Source organism: Tamandua tetradactyla, chromosome 7 (assembly GCF_023851605.1).
Source record: "Tamandua tetradactyla isolate mTamTet1 chromosome 7, mTamTet1.pri, whole genome shotgun sequence".
In the NCBI taxonomy this organism is placed as follows: domain Eukaryota; kingdom Metazoa; phylum Chordata; class Mammalia; order Pilosa; family Myrmecophagidae; genus Tamandua; species Tamandua tetradactyla.
The window spans coordinates 112,737,896-112,758,090 of NC_135333.1; the positions used below are offsets into that span (position 1 = coordinate 112,737,896).

The 20,195-nt window shown below is 44.0% G+C and overlaps 3 protein-coding genes and 1 long non-coding RNA gene across 5 annotated transcripts in view; 2 read left to right on the plus strand and 2 right to left on the minus strand.

The window, feature by feature from the left end:
* Positions 1 to 1,024, minus strand: part of POU6F1 (POU class 6 homeobox 1) — a 40,610-nt gene extending 39,586 nt beyond the window's left edge. Inside the window, exon 1 of the mRNA XM_077170922.1 lies at positions 504 to 1,024. The gene's annotated coding sequence lies outside the window, so the exon portion shown is untranslated. The remainder of the gene's footprint in view (positions 1 to 503) is intronic.
* On the plus strand, positions 654 to 5,113 carry DAZAP2 (DAZ associated protein 2). Of its 2 annotated transcripts, none has more exons than XM_077170925.1 (4): positions 654 to 786; positions 1,882 to 2,000; positions 2,418 to 2,586; positions 3,679 to 5,113. In XM_077170925.1, exons 1-4 carry the CDS (start codon positions 774 to 776, stop codon positions 3,999 to 4,001), a joined length of 624 nt encoding a protein of 207 aa, XP_077027040.1. In that variant the 5' UTR covers positions 654 to 773; the 3' UTR covers positions 4,002 to 5,113. The 2 variants fall into 2 exon arrangements, with proteins under 2 accessions (XP_077027040.1, XP_077027039.1); XM_077170924.1 differs by having other exon boundaries at positions 2,418 to 2,663; positions 3,679 to 3,923.
* Positions 4,634 to 19,811, minus strand: SMAGP (small cell adhesion glycoprotein). The gene is made up of 6 exons (XM_077168241.1): positions 19,711 to 19,811; positions 19,507 to 19,592; positions 19,116 to 19,401; positions 18,265 to 18,335; positions 6,922 to 7,005; positions 4,634 to 6,218 (listed from the first exon to the last, which is right to left on the minus strand). Exons 1-6 carry the CDS (start codon positions 19,809 to 19,811, stop codon positions 6,040 to 6,042), a joined length of 807 nt encoding a protein of 268 aa, XP_077024356.1. The 3' UTR covers positions 4,634 to 6,039.
* LOC143642387 (uncharacterized) lies at positions 9,158 to 11,138 on the plus strand. The gene is made up of 3 exons (XR_013155652.1): positions 9,158 to 9,384; positions 9,819 to 9,932; positions 10,959 to 11,138. It is a non-coding gene; the product is annotated as an uncharacterized LOC143642387 (long non-coding RNA).
* Positions 19,812 to 20,195: the final 384 nt, after the last annotated feature.

The following is a 20,195-nucleotide window of genomic DNA, read 5'->3' on the forward strand; positions in this document are numbered from 1 at the left end:
ATAGAGCGAAAGAATAGAGAAAATACCTAGAAAGCAGAATACATCAAAGGAAGGGCAGGGCCACAAGCATTCCTTGAGTACTACGAGTGAGCCAGTTCCAGTGCTAGCTCCAGTGGCGGGCACAACAGAGCCTACCCCTTCTTTTGGTGATTAAGACAGCGACACACAAAAGGAACTACAGGTTGTTGGTGGAACAAACACAGGGCTGAGAAAGTTCAAGGGAGAGTTTAATTGAGAAAAGGACAGATGTGAATTGGACTGGGAAAATATATCGCCACTGAGCTGAAACTTAATTTGGGGTTGGCTGGAGGAGAAGGCCTAAGACCAGTTTGGGGAGTGTTTCAGGCGGAGAAATTTGTTGAATCTATGACCCTCCTGGAAAAGCTGCCAAGGCGAAGTGACCTTGAGTTTATCTGTGTAGGTGGAAAAAGGTTCCAGGGAATGGTTTAATGGTTCTGCCTCCGAGTTCCAAAGAGAGATAAGATCCTATTTCAAGACAATACCTGGAATTGGTTTTCCTCCGGTTGAGGGACGTGTGAGGGTGGAGGGAAGAACGAATGGGAGGGGTCGATACGAGTGGGCAGGAACTCGCGTGCACTCTCGGTAACGACTGGAAGCCAAGCGAAGGGGCGGGGCTTCCGGCGGCAGCGGCGCACAGGCGTCGGGTGACGCTAGTAGACGGTCGTCACGTGACACGGAAGTGACTCCGAACAGGAAGAGGACGAAAAAAATAACCGTCCGCGACACCGATCCGTACCGGACCCGCAGCCACCATGAACAGCAAAGGCAAGGATAGGGGGCGGTTGAGGCCGTTGTGGGGCGTAGTGCTGGCTCGGAGAAAGCGGGCCTAGAACCCATGACCATCTAGCGCCAGAGTTGGGGCGAGCTGCACTGCGCTCCTTGGCCGGCTGCAGCCCTGGGCTGTGCCGGATGCCTTCGTAGCCCCTCAACTACGGGTGTTTGTTCCCCTCGGGCCCTTTCTCCCTTAAACTCTGTGGCGCAGTTTGGAGTTGCGGGCTCGGGTGGGGGTGGGGTGGGGGTGGGAGCTTGTCATGATGGGCATCTGCGGTAGCAAATGGAAAACTAGAACAGGGATTTGGGTAGGCCAATGAGAGCTGGCGGAGGCGGAGTGCAGCGCTCCGGAACCACAGACAGGTTCCCGGGTTTAACTGGTGAGATGCCGGCGTTGGTAGGTGGGCCAGGCCCTGCAGCGTCTCTTTTCTCCTTCCCTTTGCACTGTCCGGCCTTTCGCCGGCAGAACCAGAAATTCTCCCCCATTCCTGTGATAGTACTGCGTGTCTATCAGGATACGGCCCCAGCTTCTCAGGACGTTCCTACTGGGCCTGCTTGAAACGTGCACGCTCCTCCTCCCCTCCCCTCCCCACCCCCGTTTCCCGGTCTCACTGTTCATTTCTAGCATACACTTTCTCTTAATTAGGAAGTCGACCTTGAATAGGAAGCTATGAGATTAATGGTCATAACCATCGTTATCCATAAAGATTGGGCCGGCGTCAGCCAGCCTAGTGGAAACCAGCCAGAGCAGAGGCAGGATACACCCATGAACGATCAGCAGGCCCAAATCCCAGGGATGGGTGCCCAGACTTGTCTTCATCCCTGAGGGAACTTAAACCTAGCTAGACTTCCTCCTTTAATACAGTAGGCTAGTGGGAACAGCGCCCTTCCTGTACAGTCAGAAACCAGCACCTTCAGTTCTAAGGGTACAAAGAAAATGTTTATTTTCTTGACTCAAGGAGTCAGGCAACCAGTGCAGTCTGTTTGCAACCCCCTCTCTGTTTGCTCCCACCTAGGTTAGCACCCCAGCATGCCCTGCCCCATTTGGTGTCTCTAAGGTTGGCAACATGCATTTTTTTTGTTTTCCAGGTCAATATCCAACACAGCCAACCTATCCTGTGCAACCTCCTGGGAATCCAGTGTACCCTCAGACTTTGCATCTTCCTCAGGCACCACCCTATACTGATGCTCCACCTGCTTACTCAGAGGTGCTTTCTGTTAACTAGACCTGAGCTAATAATACTCTTGGATCATATTTTCAGTCTTTAGCTAAGTCTGACTCCACATATGTATTTACTCTTCACAAACAGAAGAGCGTGCTTGCACGAATAATCTAACATACTATATATTTTAACAATTTCTCAGCAATGTTGAGAATGCATTATCTGATTTTTTAAATCTTATTTGGCTCAAGCTGAGGGTTAAGAAGATGAGTTTGCATTCCCTGAGCCCAACAGTAGCTGTAGCAGGAAGTGATCCAGGAGAATATTGAGTGGCAGTGGAAACTCAATTTGTATAATTCAGAGTGTAGTCTGCACAAGGAGAATTAAGAATTAACTTATTGAAAACATCTGAACCAGGAATGTCTTAAAATAACATTTTGCCTCCTCTTCTGCCTCTTGTAGCTCTACCGTCCAAGTTTTGTACACCCAGGGGCTGCCACAGTCCCTACTATGTCAGCTGCATTTCCTGGTGCCTCGCTGTATCTTCCCATGGCCCAGTCTGTGGCTGTTGGACCTTTAGGTTCCACAATCCCTATGGCTTATTATCCAGTTGGTCCCATCTACCCACCTGGCTCAGCAGTGCTGGTGGAAGGAGGGTATGATGCAGGTGCCAGATTTGGAGCTGCGGCTACTGCTGGCAATATTCCTGTAAGTATGACCTTATCTCAGAAAACTCATCCTTAATTATATATTTTAACTTCCTGAAAGGTAGTTCATATTCATCTTCTTACCATCCTGGATAACTGTTGCCAGTACTGGTGCAATCACTGATATCCAGTAGTCAGGCAGGGAAGAGTTGAGCAGATCAGTAGCATCTGGAACCTTGGGTAGGTGCTGATGGTTATATTCTGAGTTAACAAGATTCCTTTGTTTTTCTAAAAGTCTCATGAGTCCCTTTAGCTTTTTTTTTTTTTTGCTCCCTTTAGCCAGATTTTTTTCTCGTGAGTTATAGTGAACTGCTCTTTTAATGCTCCTTCATTCCATAAGATATTATTTAATATCTGCAGTGGTATGGCAGTATACTGGGAACCTTGATGATAACAAAATGAATTATCTCTATTAAGTAGCTTAGAGATTAATACTATTGGCTGGGTTTGTTTTGGGGCATGAGGGATTTAAGTTACAATATTTCCTGCTTAGTTCCCATATGCATGGGATTTAGAGACCAAAAGGTCCTTGCTAGGCCATCTGCTCTGTAACCATATGCTAGTGATGAGATGAAAATGGTGGGTGTTAGGGAAAGCCTTCAGGTTATCCAATGGTCTATTTGAAAACTATCCAGGGACCCTATGGGATATGGCCACGGACTTGGCACCGTTGCTGTTTTGGGGAATGTGGGTGGGAGTGATTTCTGACCCTGAAAATGACTGATTTTGAGTCTGGACTGCCCATATTTAGAAGCTGGGTGTCTTTCTGGTGCCCAAACTTTCAGGCATGTCTTGGAGCTGGACTTCTTTGAATGAGAGGTAGGCACCCTTTTTGTTTTGTATCTTTGGGTTCAGAGAATATAGACCTGCTTTAGAAACCACATTGGTGGGAAAACTATATCCTTAAAATGCTATTTTATAATTGCTATCTTCCTAATAGGCCCTCTGCTTCAACTGTGTTCCTTTCCTTTGTATCAGCTGTCCTTTGCCCATTCAACCTTGTCCTTTCTTTTCAGCCTCCACCCCCTGGATGCCCTCCCAATGCTGCTCAGCTTGCAGTCATGCAGGGAGCCAACGTCCTTGTAACTCAGCGGAAGGGAAACTTCTTCATGGGTGGCTCAGATGGTGGCTACACCATCTGGTGAGAAACCAAGGCCACTTCTGTGCCGGGAAAGACATCACATACCTTCAGCACTTCTCACAATGTAACTGCTTTAGTCATATTAACCTGAAGTTGCAGTTTAGACACATGTTGTTGGGGTGTCTTTCTGGTGCCCAAACTTTCAGGCACTTTTCAGATTTAATAAGGAACCATGTAATGGTAGCAGTACCTCCCTAAAGCATTTTGAGGTAGGGGAGGTATCCATTCATAAAATGAATGTGGGTGAAGCAACCCTAAGGATCTTCCTTTAATTCCTCTGGAGTAATACTGTACCATACTGGTCTTTGCTTTTAGTAATAAAACATCAAATTAGGTTTGGAGGGAACTTTGATCTTCCTAAGAATTAAAGTTGCCAAATTATTCTGATTGGTCTTTAATCTCCTTCAAGTCTTTGATTTATATATTACTTGTTATAAATGAAATGCATTAGTTGTCTGCCTTTTCCTTTCCATCCTTTGCCCCACGTCCTACCCCTGACTCCAGTCTTCATTCCCTTTCGCCAATCTACATTGAATCAATGGTGCAGGACAGAAAGCCAGTCAGACTAATTTCCTTCTCTCCTTGCACTTCTCCCACTTGTCATCTTATAACTAGTTATTCACCAAGGATCCTCTGAAAACCCTCTGTGCCCCAAGCACAGACCCCATTCCTGCTTTTGCATCTCCTTAGGCAAAAGTGGAGGGTGCCTTTTGGACCCTTCTCATAGGTTGCCTCTATATAGAGGAACGTAACCCAAATTTGTTCTGGTGCCAGAAAAACTGAGCTCATGTCAGTGCAAACTATTGTAAACAACAATTTGTTTAAAATATAAGTGGCATGGAAGAGGATGCATTTCAAAAGCCTGATGACTTTAGAGCCAAATTAAGTGGAGTTTTCACATCAAAAATTGGTTACCATTTACTGTCAATGTTTGATGCAGCCACTCATGGCTCCTAGGACTTCCTGAGCTGGGTCGATGGGGTCATGTTGTGAATGCCTCACTACGAAATGACTCGAGTCCAGTGAAGTCTCATTTAGGGTTAAGAATATTTCAGGGATCCTTAATATTTTGAGTTTTGTTTTCTGAAATTGGATTTTATTTTTATTTTATCTTATAATTTCAGTTAATCTAAATTTGTGTTCTGTACATGTGATGTTTGACTGTACCATTGACTGTTATGGAAGTTCAGCGTTGTATGTCTCTCTCTACACTGTGGTGCACTTAACTTGTGGATTTTTTTATACTAAAAATGTAGAATAAAGACTATTTTGAAGATTTGAATAAAGTGATGAAGTTGCATTACACCTCACTCCAAGGATTCTTTACTTAACTCATTTTTAGATTTCTCTTGTATTATCTTTTATATCTTGCCTAGAATTCAGATGGGTGCTGCTGTGGTCCTGCTTGTTTTTAAATCAAGCCTGAGAAATAAATACAGAAGTTCAAGGCCAAGATATGCCCATTTTCATGAGTTCTATCCTGGACTTTCAACTTTTCTCTCTAAGATTTTCAGGACCATCTTTGCCTCAAACCAAGCCCAGAAACTTGAGGGTTCTTATTGCTTGGGAGAGAACATACACAAAGTAGTTGAATAAGCAAAAGGAGATGATTGCCAAAGGATAGGTTGAAAGTAGTTATTTCTTGCACATGAGAATCTGATTTTATAACACTTAGTGAAAACTTTTAATTCTGATAAAAATAGTACAAGTATGAGGTTGTTGGGGAATATGGGAAGAAAGGGCTCAGATTAAAGAAAATAGCACACTTTTCAGGAGTTAAGGTCTCCATACTTTCCTGCCTTCCCTGGTTTGGCCTTTTACTATGGTATCCAACTCTGGGAAAAACTTCTATGGGTCATATCTCAGCTGGGGCTATCACTAGGTGACCAGGGAGAGGACAGTGGAGCAGCCAGTGAACCTAATCTCCCCCTCAATCAGTGAACAAAATGAAGATGGCTAGGCACATACTCAAATGTTCCCTGGTACAGCCCCACTGTGTCAGCCAGTCACAAATACCAGTCCTACCATGAAGGCCTAGCCCCAGACATCAAAAACTACTTTCTCCATGTCCCTGGTCCCTGGCGAGAGGTTGATGTTTGGGCCTGTGCCCTTGGATGGAGCACAAATTTGCCCTTCTTAATCAATGCTGCTCACTGGCTTCGGATAAAGCCTTCATCTAATAAACAGTCAGTGTATTAGTGCCGGAACCTGGAATAAGCGCCTCAGGGCCTGGAAGTCAGATGAAATATTCCTCCTTCTCCCGGCCCTTGGCTGAGTCACTCTCCATCTGGAGGATGGCGCTGGGCTCGCCCTCTGCAGGTTCGTAGGTGACATAGCTGCCTTTGTTCTTGTACAGGTAAAAGAAGATCAAGATCACGACAGAGAGCAGCGTAAGGAAGACCACGGTGATAACAACTTGGAAAGGAAAGGGGAAATAAACATAGAGATTTTTCAGCACTCAAGCTATCTCAGTAGTTCATTAGGTCATCTGAATTACACGATCCCCTCTATTTTCATAAGGATCCTCCTGACCTAATTAGTGTCCACTTCCAAATCCATGTCCCCCCATGAAACCCAGCTGATTTCGGCACATGATATCTGGAATCTCTCAGTGCCTAAGCTGAGGACACATACTTTTGCTTTCTGACAAAACTGAATTCCCTTCCAACTAGCTCCTGATGATTATGATAGAAACAGGAAGGAGGGAAACAGGAAATAGCTTATCCCAACAGGAAGGGTTTTTTTTTAAATCCACAGTTTTCTGTAGGGGGCTCTCCGATCCCTCCCATCCACTTCCTTACCCACTCAACAAACCACATTTATCTTTATCCCTACCCACATACTAGGGAGTGCTATGTCTATATGCATCTTTATCTATTTATGGTCACCTCCCAACCTATCATTTACTGGCAGTGCCTCTAACAGAAGGCTCTAAGAGGCTTTTATAGCTCTGTGTGTGTGTACATGAGCCCATGAATGGGGTCGGTCCCTGATGCTGCGGTGCTGCTCCAGAATGGAGAAAACTCATCTTGTCACACTGGGCTTCCAGGCTGTCTCTTAACCTGGATGGTCCCTGATCCAGGAAAGCCCCTGGGATTTGGCTCAGAACCCTTGTTACCTGCAATGAGTGCTGTGCTGGCTTCAGCTTCCGGGGACAGGGACTTAGTGGCCTGCAGAATTGGAGTAGTCAGCAGTTGTTCCACTGGCAAATTTAGAAAAGTAGAAAAAGAAGATGGGAGTCAAATCTTTTGTTCTGAAGCAGATGTTTGTCCTTCAGATTCACCACCTTACCTTCTTCCCTATTCAAGAGTTTACCATTCCACTCCTCTTAACCAAATCCATATAGAAGAATCTGGAGAACAGAGGACCTAAAGACAGTATTTTGTTGGGATTACTATCTGCCTAACAGACTACAGGCTCTACAGCCTAACTGGGTTCAAATCCCAGCTCTTGCTTTTACTAGCTGTGTGACCTTGGGAAAATTATCTAAAATTATCTAAGCATCAGTTTTGTTTCCTCATTTGCAAAATGGAGATATCTGCACCTACTTTATAGGATGGTTGCAATATGTAGGAACTCAATAAAGGTTAGCTATTATTAAGAATGATCAGTTACATAAATGAAATAAAATGATGGCTCTATGTGTGTGTACACGTGCATATATTTATTTATATATTTTTACTTTGCAAAACATTTCAGAGCCTGAAAGCCCCTCCCCTACAGTCATTACCCCAGGTTAGTACACAATAAGACCAATGGCCTCCAATCTTGTACAAGCAGTCAATAATAGAGGGGTGTAGGGGGGAAAGTACTGTTGTGTGCTATGGCCTACATCTAACAGGAAGACATCAGCAGTACCAGGGCAATACCAGGGTAAATAATTGAGGGGGAAGGATAAGAGTTAAGGGGAGGTTTGCATTTTCTATTTGGTGAGGGTGTGTTTATCTGTTATTTTTCTTTTTGGAGCAAAGAAAATGGTCTAAAATTCGAAGTGTTGGTGATTGTACAACTAAATTAAAACATTGTTTACTTTAGACATTATCTACAATGCCCAATGGACAGAAGTGACTGAAGGATACATTGACTGAGAAGCAGAATGGCGAACTGGTGTGCATACATATGATGGAATATTGTGCAGTTACAAGCCAAACACACAGAGCCCAGAACAGGTGCAGAATGGGCACGAGGGCTTGTAATTATGTTTAGCTTAATGTAACACCTGGATACATCCCAGAGTATGTTGGGTAGATAATTAAAACGTATAAGGAAAGTCCCTTGAAGGATGGGGAAAAATATGGAACTATTAAGTTTTTTTTTTCTTTAACCAATGGGGCCTCAACTTGCAGGGCTACTGTGAAGATTAAATGAGAGAATATGTAAGCATTAAACATTAGCTACTGCTTAAAATACTATTTAAGGTGATCTTGTTTATATGCGTAGTGATTCAAAGAGAAGGTTGCTCTAGGTTTGAATTCTGGGTCCTAGCATGTTACTAGGTGACCTTGAAGAACTACTGGACCTTGCTGATCCTCGGTTTCTTGATTTGTACAATGGGAGTGTGATAGGCAGCTCCGAGGGTGGCTCCTAGGGATCCTGCCTCCTGGTATTTACAGTCCCTGGCGTGTGGGCTGCACCCAGAGACTTGCTTCTAACAAACTGAATCTGGCCAGAGTGATGGGATGTCGATTCTGAGATTGTGACTTCTGCCACTAGGAGAGCCCTGAAATTTACCCACTAGATTACCTCAGACTGCTGCCCCTCACCACGCACACTCTCCTCCCCCAAATCTCCCAGGGCTGCACTTGATTGCACACCTATCTTCCCACCCTTATATCCAGAGCTCCCAACAGTTGCCCCAGATTCTGCCTGAAACACTTGAGAACTCAAGCTATACAAAGCACTGAGAAATTAACAAGTACAGAAGAGTATATATGAAGATTAATCAAACTGATGACATATAATCAGTTCAATTAATCAACAATAATTTACTTTACACCAACATGTGCCACAGGCACCGGTGTAGATTCTGAGCACTCAGCAGTAAATGTGGCAGTAAGGGTCAGGGAGCTGAATTCTATTGAAGGTCCAAATAACAAATAACTATGAGTCTTTGGGAAGAGAATCTGAAAGGGAAGATGATTCCTGGTTGGGAAATCCTGCAAATGAATACAATGATTTAACAGCTGCCATTTACCCAGTCCCTGCTTTCTGCCAGGGGCTTTAGATACATAATTATTAATTCTAACACCAGTCACTTCAAATAAGTTTTCATTTGCTGATGTGGACCCTGAGGTCCAGGAAGAGTTAAGTGACCTGCCTCTTATCATACACAAAAGTAAACAGTGGATGGCAGAGTTCTCATGCTGGAGACCTGGGTTCCATTCCCGGAACCTGCCCATGCAAACAATCAAACAAACAAACAAATGTAAACAGTGGATAGAGCCAAGATCTGAACCCAGGTCTACCATCTCCATAAGCCCAGGCAAAACATCTGTACTAAATATTTCTACCATTGTCCTTTTTCTTTCCTTCTTTTTCCAAAGAGAAAAAAGAGTCAGAGGTCATGAAAGATTTCTATCAGGTAGCACAACAAGCATTCCAAAAAGTTCAAGGGTTTAGAAATACAGGTGGAAGGAAAACCTGATGACTACAATCAAATACAGACTACTAACAGGAATGCTTCTTTAATGTGAACTTGTTTACAGATGCTCGGTTACCAGGGGGATGATCTCAGTGTAAAGGGGAAGTCATGTTGGTTCATATGCAACTTCCCCAGCTTTAATGTTTGACATGGTCAGGGGCAAGCTTTCCTACAACTTAAAAAAATGCTTTAGCAATATAGGAAGACCTCAAGAAAAAATTCTGAAATTCTATAGAAGTGCTGACTTCCTTTGACGTGGTTAGTGCAGGTGAAGAAAGTACTAAGAAATTTCCCTCTATATGGAAACAATGTACTAAATGAAGAAGGCAGGCCCCAGTTTAGATTTTTATTTTTAATGAAATGGTCTCTTTTAGAAGTGAAGCCACTCTGGAACCAACATCTAAAAGGAGAAAGTATGCACACGACATAAAAGGCTGCAAAGGAGTGACTGGGATTCTAGGCTCAAACGCTGGTGGAGATTGAACTCTGTTGGTATTTTTATTGGGGTTATTATTGTATTTTTCAGGGTCTGGTATAAGCTTTGAGTGGTCTGCCCAATCCTGTTTTTCCTATAAGCCCTCTTATTTTCAGTATGTGAGTTTTAAAAAATGCACATAAAGTTTAATAGCAGAAACACCCATATTAGAGGCTGTCAAAGATTTAGAAGTGTAGTGAGTGCCAAGAGCTCTGTATAACTCAAGCTGGCAAATCAATTTGAAAGATAATTTGAAAAGCATTACATTTGGAGCAACAGGAAAGGGCTAGGTTTGCTGCTTGGGCCTGAAGGGGTCAGATCGTAGGTAACCGAGAAAGTTAAACTCCTCAATCCTTTTTACTTCTATCTCCTATCAATGAAGATGATCTTCGTAGTAAAGGAGCAGCAGGAATCTTAGGGATAAGGCGAGGTGAGCTCAAGAAAAGAGAAAGGTTGCACCAGGCTTAATCTAAAAGCAATCCAGATAAATGACAGCCAAGGGCACTGAGCGAACTCACAGGTGGGATCTGTTAGTGACTTAAGGAACTTCAAGAAAGAGGGACCAGGAGCCTGAAGGACCAATGGTGAGGATTCTGTAACATAAACTGATAAGCTTGCTGCGTTTCCCCAGCAAAATTTGAGTACCAGTTATCAGGGCCTGCTTTGGAGGGCTTGAATTTGAAACTTCAAGCATTAAGAGCCAGCAGAGGACCACTAAGAGCAAGATGCATCACACAGGTTGCAGGGTCTCCTTACATTGAGATTCTAGGTTCATAGTCAGGGAAGTTAAAAAAAGTTAATTCAACAAGTACTTATTGAGTACATACTCTGTACCAGGCTCTGTCCCAGGTTCAGGGCATAGATCAGTGAACACAAAAGATAAAAACCCCTGCCTTTATACAATTTAATTCTTTAAGGGGAAGATGGCCAATTAACAAAATAAATAGGTAAAAGATATACCATATTAGATGTTTATTAGTCCTATGCAGAATAAACAAGGGAAAGGAGCTAGCGAGCTGGGGTTGCAATTTTAAATAAGACAGTCAGAAAAAGCTTCATCGATGAGGTGACAGCCGTGAAGACCTCAACAGCCACCCAGACCTTCCAGCCCAGCCAGCGTTCCAGTTGAAAGCAGCTGCAGGACTAAGCACAGGTGAAACCAGCCAAGGAAAACTCAGCCAACTGCAACATGGTAAGGAATCATCAATTATTTTAAGCCACTAAGTCTTGGGGTGGTTTGTTATGCAGCAATAGATAATTGAAACAGAAATGGATTTTTTAATGGATCTCTCTGACTGCATGTGAAGAGGCTGAGGGGAGGCGGGGACAGGAGTAGTTGCAGGTTGTACCTGGCAAAAGGGCACAGCTGCACCCACCCAAAAGAGACACCTTTTCTTTAGTTTTCATGAAGGCATTGCATGGGCCTAATGGCAGCCCAGTGAGGAAGTGATGGGATTCTGGATATATTCTGATGATAGAAGGATGACACCAAGGTTTGGAGCCTGAGTAAATGGAGAGAGAGAAGTATGGTTCTTACCTAAGTGGAGGAAGCCTGTAGGAGGAACAGAATTGGGAGAGAAGACCCAAAATTCAGTTTGAGACATGACTGCTGAAAAGGTGGAGAACCACAGCCTGGACAGATATCCAAGCAAATGTCAAGATTTGAATTAGAGGAAGAGGTCTGGATTGGAGATAGAAAAGTTACCAGCATCTAGGTGGTATTTAAAGCCCTGAGCCTGGGTGAGACCATCAAGGGAGTCAAATACAGATATGGAGAAGAGGACGTGGTAGTTTGGGACTATTATATACCCCAGAAAAGGCCATGTTCTTTTAATCCATTCCCGTGGATGTAGACCTATTATGTGTGGGCTGTTTTGGTTAGGTTCTTTCAATTGAGATGTGACCCAGCCCATTCAAGGCAGGTCTTAAACCTTTTATTGGAGATCCTTATGAGAGGATAAAAGGCAGAAAAAGCTGGGAGATTAGACAGAAAAAAGCCCCCAGAAGAGCTGAGAGAGGAAGCCACTGAAGCCAGAAGCTGAAAGCAATGGGACCCAGCGAGAAGGACCAGTAGATGCCGGCTATATGTCTTCCCATGTGACAGAGATGTATGTCCCCAGATGGTGGCAGCCTTTCCTCAGAGAAGGTTTCATCCTGTTGATGCCTTTATTTGGACATTTTCATGGCCTTGAAACTGTACATTGTAAGTTATTAAAACCCCACTGTAAAAGCCAACCATTTCTGGTATATTGCATTCTGGCAGCTTTAGCAAACCAAAACAAGGACCAAGGACTGAGCCCAAGGAAGGCCAGCAAAGGAGACAGAAGAGTAACAGCCAAAGAGATCAATTTTGAGGCCCACTGTATTTTGCCATGCAGAGGATATCAATGACCTTGACAAGGCTTAGGGTGGTGTCAAGAAAAAAAATTGGGAGGAGAGGAACTGAAGGCAGAATACAGATCCAATCTTACAAAAAGTTTTTCTATAAAGGAGAGCAGAGAAATGGGTAGTAGTTGGAGGGGGAAGATGGTGTAACATTTTTTGTTTATTTGCTTTTTCAGGATAACAGAAATGACAGCATGTGTATGTACTGATAGGAATGGTTCAGAAGAGGGAATAATTTATGATGCATGAGAGAAGACAGTAGCTGGAACTATGTCCTTGAAGGGATGAGATCTAACACACAAAAAAGAGGGCTCGGTTGCAGACAGCAGAGAGAGCTCATCCCTTGTAACAGGAGGAAAGGCAAAGGACATGAACACAGATGTAGTAGGTAGATGGCAGGAGCAGGAACCTTGGGCCGTTCTCTTCTGAGAACTTTAACTGGCTCAAGGAAATAGGATGCAAGGTCATCAGTTGAGAGGGAGGATAAGCAGGAAGTGTTGGGGATCTAGGAAAGATGAAGCTGCTGCATGAGTAGATAGTATCTCATCAAGAGAACAAGTGTCATGATGATGAATATACAACTATGTGATGACATTATGAATTACTGATTATATATGCAGAATGGAATGATCATATGTTAAGAATGTTTGTGTTTGTTGTTATATTTAAAAAAAAATAATTAAAAAATTGAAAAAAAAAAAAGAATAAAGACCACAGAAAACTATTGCAACAAGCAATAGCTCAAGAAACACTGTTCCCATGAACTCTTCCTGAAGAATCTAGTGGAAGACAGAGCTGAAATGAAGCATCAGCACAAGGACTGGAAGTGACTATTAAAAATTTATTTACCTGTGGAACTAAGACAAAAACATTGTTCTAAGTAAGATGGTAGAGTATGTAATGTCTATATAACCTGACAGTGTATATACTGTACAATATTTTAAAGGGTGAAAGAATTGACAGGAATATATAAAAAGAATATATTCACTGATTGCCTTATAGATAAGGAATAGAAGTGAAAAGATACTATTTCAAATTAGATGCTGTGGGAAAGAGAGGAGAGAGTGAAGAAAAGGTTACTAACTCATAGTAGGGAACCAACAGATGACAGCCAAAAAAGAAGGGACAAAAGGTATCATATATACGCCTATGATCATTCATCTGACCTTTCCTTTATTCAACCTCTTGCTTTGCTGTCTCACTTGAGATTATTTTGTAAGGTTTTTAAGCACATGATCAACTATAGAGAACAAAAGAAATGACACCAGTATACTGTCTGCCCAGCGTTAACAAATTCTTCAGAGATTATATGTCTCTACCCACCCCAGCTTATCTACTATCCTTAGTTTAGTTTATCATCCCCACACTTGTTAATATATTCTACTTATATACTCACAAACAAAATACTGTATCATTTAAGATTATCTAATAGGTGGTATACTGCAATTTTCCCCCTTAGCATTGTTTTACAAATTCACCAGTTAGTGGTCTAGCTCAGCAGTTCTCAGTAGGACAGCTGTGCACCTTAGGGGGCATGGTGGAAATCTGTACAGTTATCACTGGTTGTCACAACTCTGAGTGGAGATATCATGGTATTTAGTGAGTAAGAGGGAGCCAGGGATCTTAGATAACCTGAAATGTTCAAAATGTTCCTTCACAATGAAAAACTTATGCTTGTCCCATAGGACTCTCAGATAGCTCTCACAAGATACTCATGTAGGTAAAAAATTAACTGAGTCTAGAAAAGTCTCGGTAATGGATGATGATGATGGTAGCACAATATGTGAATATAATTAACACCACTGAATTATATATAGGTGAATGTGGTTGTTTAAAAGGAAGTGTTGGGTATGAATGTTACATATATGTTATTGGAACAATTTAAAAAAAAAACATAGTTCTGTACAACGCCAAAAGTGAATGCTAATGTAAACTATGGACTGTAGTTGATAGTGTAATTATTACATTGTTTCATCTACTGTAATGAAGGAACCACACTAATGCAACATGTTAATAATACAGAAAACTCTGCTTGTGAGGGGAGATATATAAGAACTCTGTATTTTTTGCATGATTTTTCTGTAAACCTACAACTTCTCCAATAAAAATAATAATAATAAGCAACCAGTTTCAGAACACACACACGCACAAAGAGAACAAGTGACAAGCTGCTTATAATATCCTTGTGGACAAGGTGGAGAATGACAGCCTGGCTATAAAGACTATTAAGTGGGACAGTAATTGGCTGTCAAGGAATGGAGTGAGGATGGTCTGGACAGAGATTCTTTTACTGGAATTTGATTTTAGTTCTTTTTGAATTGATATTTTTATGTCAAACCATTTAAGGCTTTTGTATGACCAAAATAAAAGTCTTAAATCATCAAATAGGTATAAAGAAGTCCAACAAAGTCATTTTTTCCCCTTACAAAAAGGACTCTGGGTGTTTTCTCTTTGTTTTTAATGTATCCGATATTGAATTCTTGGTAATATCTTTTGTTTTGGTGTTCCACTTAATAGGTACCTTCCACACGGGATTGGTTTGCCCTTTGGGTAGAGGCAGAACTGTGTAGACCTGGGAAAGGTGCTACAGATTTGTAAACTACTCAAAGCTAAATAACAGAAACAGATTTCAAATGACTGGGAAAACGGACCAAATGGAACAAGATAAGAATCAAATAGATTCCATTCTCTTAGATTCAGGAACAGAGAATGGGGAAACCATGGCTTAGTAACCGCACATATAAAAGATTTACAGTGGGATCCCTAAAAGCTAATAACATTGGAGGGATACACCCGAAAATAGCAGCAAAGTTATAACTAGGTTGGGGAATTTATAATTTTTTTTTAACTATAAAAAGTTGAAATACTTTTAAACTTACAGGACAGTTAGAAAAATATGCAAAATAATGCAACCCCCATACAGATAATTCCAACATACTCCTAATTCAGATACCCAGATCTGCCAATTTTTAACATTTTGCCACATTTGCCATTCATATCATTCTGTCAATTCATTTTCAAACACTTGAGCATAGGTTGTACATAATATGCTTCTTGAACATTTAATACTACCACGTACAGTGCTTAAGGTCAAGGATGTTCACTTGTGTAACCATGTTAAGTGCAGTTATCAAGAAATTTAACTTTGATATAAACCCTAGTCTATACAGGATTTACACATCCTAAGAATGTCCCTTTGAGTCCTTTTTTCCTTCCTTACTAAATTCAACCCAGGATTATGTATCACATTTAATTGTTTATTGCTTTAGTAGCTCTCTCTTTTTTTTTTATTGTGGGAACATTTACAACATAAACTTTCCCACCGCAGCCACTCCCTAGCACACCATTCAGTGGGATGAATCACATTCACGATATTCAGTGCACTCACCACCATGCGTTACTAAAACTTTCCCACCCCCTCCAACAGAAACCCTGGAGTAAAAAGTAGGGGGAAAGGCTTTAGCCCTTTTCACATTATTTCCTGTTCCTGTGCTGTATCTCCCCTGACTCCTGCTTCAAACACGGGAATAATAATGCCCCTCTCTTCCTTTACCAGACCTGGAAAGACTGTAGCACCTTTTTTTCATTTTAGGGAGAGACGAGGGCAGAGGATCACTAGTTTTGGGACTCCACCCAAATCCTAAGCAACAGCAAATGAATGTCACGGTCTCTTTTGCTCATTCACCTGTTTTTCTTGTTAACCCAGGTATCAGTTGGCTCCTTTGTGGCCCTTTTTCCTGCGTGAGCTAAAACTCTTATCACTGAGGCATCAGATCCTTTGCCACCTAAGTCTGCCAACCTATTTATCTGCTGTAGGCTAGCCCAACAAAGCATGGCTCCTCCAAGTCTTCTTTCTGTGGGAAACGACCCTGGAATTCTGCCTCCTTTCTCCTTCCTTTTCTCTCACGTGCACTGGCCAGTGGGGTGGAGTGAGACCATGGAAGCAGTGTACCCCGACAGGAAGAGCCCAGCCTTTGCAGTAACACAAAATCCTGTGCTGACATTATTAGCCATATGACCTTGGGAATATGTCTTAACCTTTTTGAAAATTTCTTAACTTCTCTAAACCTCAGTACTTTTAGGGGGCCCATGAAAATGTTTTCAATTTTCTTTAAAATTAAAATTAAAAGAAAAAGGGTGGGGGCCACGGTGGCTCAGCAGGTAAGAGTGCTTGCCTGCCATGCCTGAGGACCCGGGTTCGATTCCCGGTGCCTGCCCATGTAAAAAAAAAAAGAAAAAGGGTGGGCCATGGTGGCTCAGCAGGCAGAATTCTCCCCTGCCATGCTGGAGACTCAGGTTCGATTCCTGGTGCCTGCCCGTGCAAAAAAAAAATTAAAAGAAAAAATCTGAACTTCTAGGTCTAGGAAATATTAATATAGTTATATTAATCAATCAATTAATTATGTTTATTATATTATTGTATTGTACCCTTTCTTATACCAACAGTCATAAAATATTATTTTTATGGGGGAAAGGGGAAAGCTCAGGAAGGCAAAAGTGCTGAGGCCTCTTGCAAGCAATACTATGGCTCTGACCTTCAGCGCTTCCGAAAGGTATCTCCTTTCGTAAATTTTAAAGCAATGTCTGGGGAAAAGTGGTATACAGGTATGCCTAGGTGGAGAGGTGGGAAAAGAGAAGTGCAAGACAGGGTGGAAGTGAAGCGCTGACCCTTGGTGTCTGACCCCTCAAAGTACAAGCCCTCACCCAGTCTATGATTTCTATTCTTTCCCCATTCCTGTCTCTGAACCCCATATTTGCTTTGGGCCCAGTGAATACGGGGCTGTATGATATGTCCTAAAATACCATTTCACTCATATCACCCTATGGGTGAAGAATGCAAATATTTCTCTTTTGCCTGCTTGGCAGATGCTTTTCTCATCGGCCAAAGCATCATTATTTTTTCACATGCAGATTTATTCTGGAGGTCCCCCGCCCCCTCCTCCACAACACCCTCCTGGGAAAGTCCAGCCTCTGTAGCTTCACACATGGCAATCCCTTTTCCTGGAATAGCCGCTGCATTCCTCTTTGACAGTCCAAACCTTATCCATCCTTTAAGGATAAGGCCCGGATCCCCTTCACTCATGAAGCACTTACTGATTAATCTAGACTTCACCGATTTCTCCCTTTCCTTATTTCTTCTTACCACACAACTAAGTTTGGATTGTTTCTATCACCGATCACCGAGAACAGCGTCTTAGACTTCCCCTGGGGTTGTCACCTCACCTGTTACCACATCAGTAAGGCAGGACTGTCTGCCGTAATGACAAACGGGACAGTGTATCTGAAAACAAAGGTATTTAGGCCAACCAAGATCTCGCTCCTCTCTCACCCTATCTAGCAAGGGCTGGAGACAATCAATGCATACCTGATAGTCCGTCTTGTCCCACCCATCCTGGTTATGAAATGAAGGGTGGGGACCCATTCTCAATGGGGAGAGGTGGATCCCTGCCTGAGTATACCTCCAGGGGAAAATAGGTTTTTGATGGTGGGTCTGTATCATCAGAGAAGTGGAATCAGAAAGCAGGGAAAGGGAAAAGCGGGTTTTCTAACAAGCTCCCAATCATAGTAACTAATGTTATTGAGTGCTTACTAGTTACTAGGCACTGTGCTTAGTGTTTTATATGGGTCATCTCATTTCACCCTCACAAATAGCCTCACAAGATAGGTACTATTTCCCTCATTTTACAAAGGGAGTTGAGAGATTAGATAACTCACTCCTGGTCACAAAGCTTTAAGTGGTAGTATCAGGAACCGGCTCAGGTCATGAGACTTCAGAATCAAAGTGTACCTTGAGTGGTCTTCTGCTTCCTTCCAGGACATTTTCCTGTACAAAATGGGCAGAGAGTGGTGGGAGGGTCTTCTCTTCTAGACTGAGGCTTCAGGGATTTCCTGAACTGGACTGGGGCTAGGGGATGTTGGACATGTTTCTTCCATTCCAATTAGGAAAGGCCAACACTTACCTCCTGGGGAAGGTGTGCTTAGCTGGCTGGTCATAGTGGCCAGTGGATGAGCACTCTGAGAAGGAACAGACCTGTAGGAAAAGGGACAAAGATAGGAATGAGGTGGGACTGGAGAGGCCTGGAAATTCCAGGAAAGCTGTTACAGCCAGGTTTTCCTGAGTCCTTCCCATTTCTTCTTTTTCATCATGGTGACCAGGCGGCCAGGAAAGAGAGGGAAGTTAATCCTGAGCAAGTGTCTTTCCTGATTATGTCTCCTGGCTCCAGGTACCAGTATCTTTCCCAGTGGGACCGCTTGCACTGGGGTGCATTACCTTTGAACGTTCCACCCGAGATTCTTTCACTGAGCCACCACATTTACCTAAGAGATCTCTCAAAGCCTAAGAAAGTTAGGTAAAATAGGCAACTAAGTTTGCAGAGTGTCTAATTTTACTAAGCCACTGAAACTGGTACCTGGAGCTTCCGCAACCGGGCGCGTAGGGAGGAGGCCTCCACTAGGTGTCAGGAGAGGGCCGGGTAGGGTCAGGACCTGGGGGCCAAGACTCGGTGCGGGGCTGGGGACTGGCACCTAGCCAGGCAGGGGGGGAAGCCTGGCAAAGAACACGAGGTGAGGGCCCTTCCGGTCGTCTTTTGACCAGTTTCAGACACCCTGTTCTCTAGGGTTGGCCCGCACCCCCCAATCTTCCCTTCATTGTCCTCTGCGCTGTACGCGCACAGCCTGCACGAAGCCCACTTGGCCCCCAGCCTGGGACTCGGGCACCCTGGAGACCCTCAGCGCCTCTGCGGACGTCGGCGACGCCGGTCGGTGGCCAGGGAGGGCTCGGACTTCGCTCCCTCGGCCCCGCCCCCCTCACCTCAGCTTGGAGCCCTCCTGCATTACCAGCACAAGGAAGGGCTCACAGTGTTCCAAGGGGAGCCGGCGCGCACCGAGCGGCCAGGCGGTCCGTCCCGGCGGCCCCCGGGTTCCCAGCAGCCGCGAGCGGAGGCTCCAGCCGGGGGCCGACCTCCGGCCGCTCTGGATTTCAGTTCTTCCTGTGGCCGAGGTGACTGTGAGTGTGACTGTGGGCGACCGGGTTCGCCTGGCCCTCTCACCCTCCCCTGGTCGTCTCTTCCGCGTGCTCACCTTTCCAGTCCGACGGGCTGCCGGAGAGGGGCCCCGCACCACTCAGCGCTTCCTTTTGAACTCGACCGGGGCGGGAATGCAGAGATTCGTGGAGGCCGGGGAGAGGTAGATGGAGCTCGGACCGAGAGACACGAAGCTGGAGGAAGACGCCGAGAGGCACGCGGCGTCGGCTGCCGAGGCCGGCCGGGAGTGGGGGTTGGGGGACAGACTGGGTGGGACAGGAAAAGAGGAGAGAAACCGCCCTCTACAGGTTCTCTCTGCCCGCCGAGCCGCCGCTGTTCCCCCGGGAGGAAAGACTGCCTTTCCTCCTCCGATTGTCACTTTACTCTCCATCCGGAGCTGCTTCCTCTCTCGCCCGAGGTCCAGAGGCGATGGGATCGGAACCCTGCGCGAGCTGCGACCCGTCGGATTTCCCCCGGTTTGCCATTGTTCGCGTTTACAGGAAACGGGGAAAGTAACATTCACTTGCATTTGCAAATCATTTACGTAAATAGGTCTTTGTCCATAAACTTGGAACATAAGCTAACCTAGAGGTACACCCCGGACCGTGAAGCAGGGAGTTGAAGTGAGGAGAGAACTTTGGCTCTTCCTTGTCCGACATTTATCTCAGGCTTTGGATGTAGCCTAGGGGTTAGAGCGTCGTGGACTTTGAATCCACATAGCCCCAGCTCCGCTGCTTGTTAGCTGTGTGGTTTTGAGCAAATTGCTTAACGTCTCTAAAATCTATTTCCTCATCCCTAAAATGGGGTTTTATAAAACCCACTGCACAAATGTACTGAGAAATGATGAATATGCAACTATGTGATGATAT

Bases quoted from the DNA above. Each gene is read 5' to 3' on its own strand.
- DAZAP2 (XM_077170925.1), top strand. The intron at 2,001-2,417 runs GTGCTTTCTGTT...TGCCTCTTGTAG, and splicing joins CTCCACCTGCTTACTCAGAG to CTCTACCGTCCAAGTTTTGT. The intron at 2,587-3,678 runs GCTCAGCAGTGC...CTTTCTTTTCAG, and splicing joins TGGTCCCATCTACCCACCTG to CCTCCACCCCCTGGATGCCC.
- SMAGP (XM_077168241.1), bottom strand. From the start codon at position 19,811: ATGGCAAACCGGGGGAAATCCGACGGGTCGCAGCTCGCGCAGGGTTCC. The intron at 19,593-19,710 runs GTAAAGTGACAA...TGTCCCACCCAG, and splicing joins GAAGCAGCTCCGGATGGAGA to TCTGTCCCCCAACCCCCACT. The intron at 18,336-19,115 runs GTGAGGGGGGCG...CTTTTCCTACAG, and splicing joins CAGGAGGGCTCCAAGCTGAG to GTCTGTTCCTTCTCAGAGTG.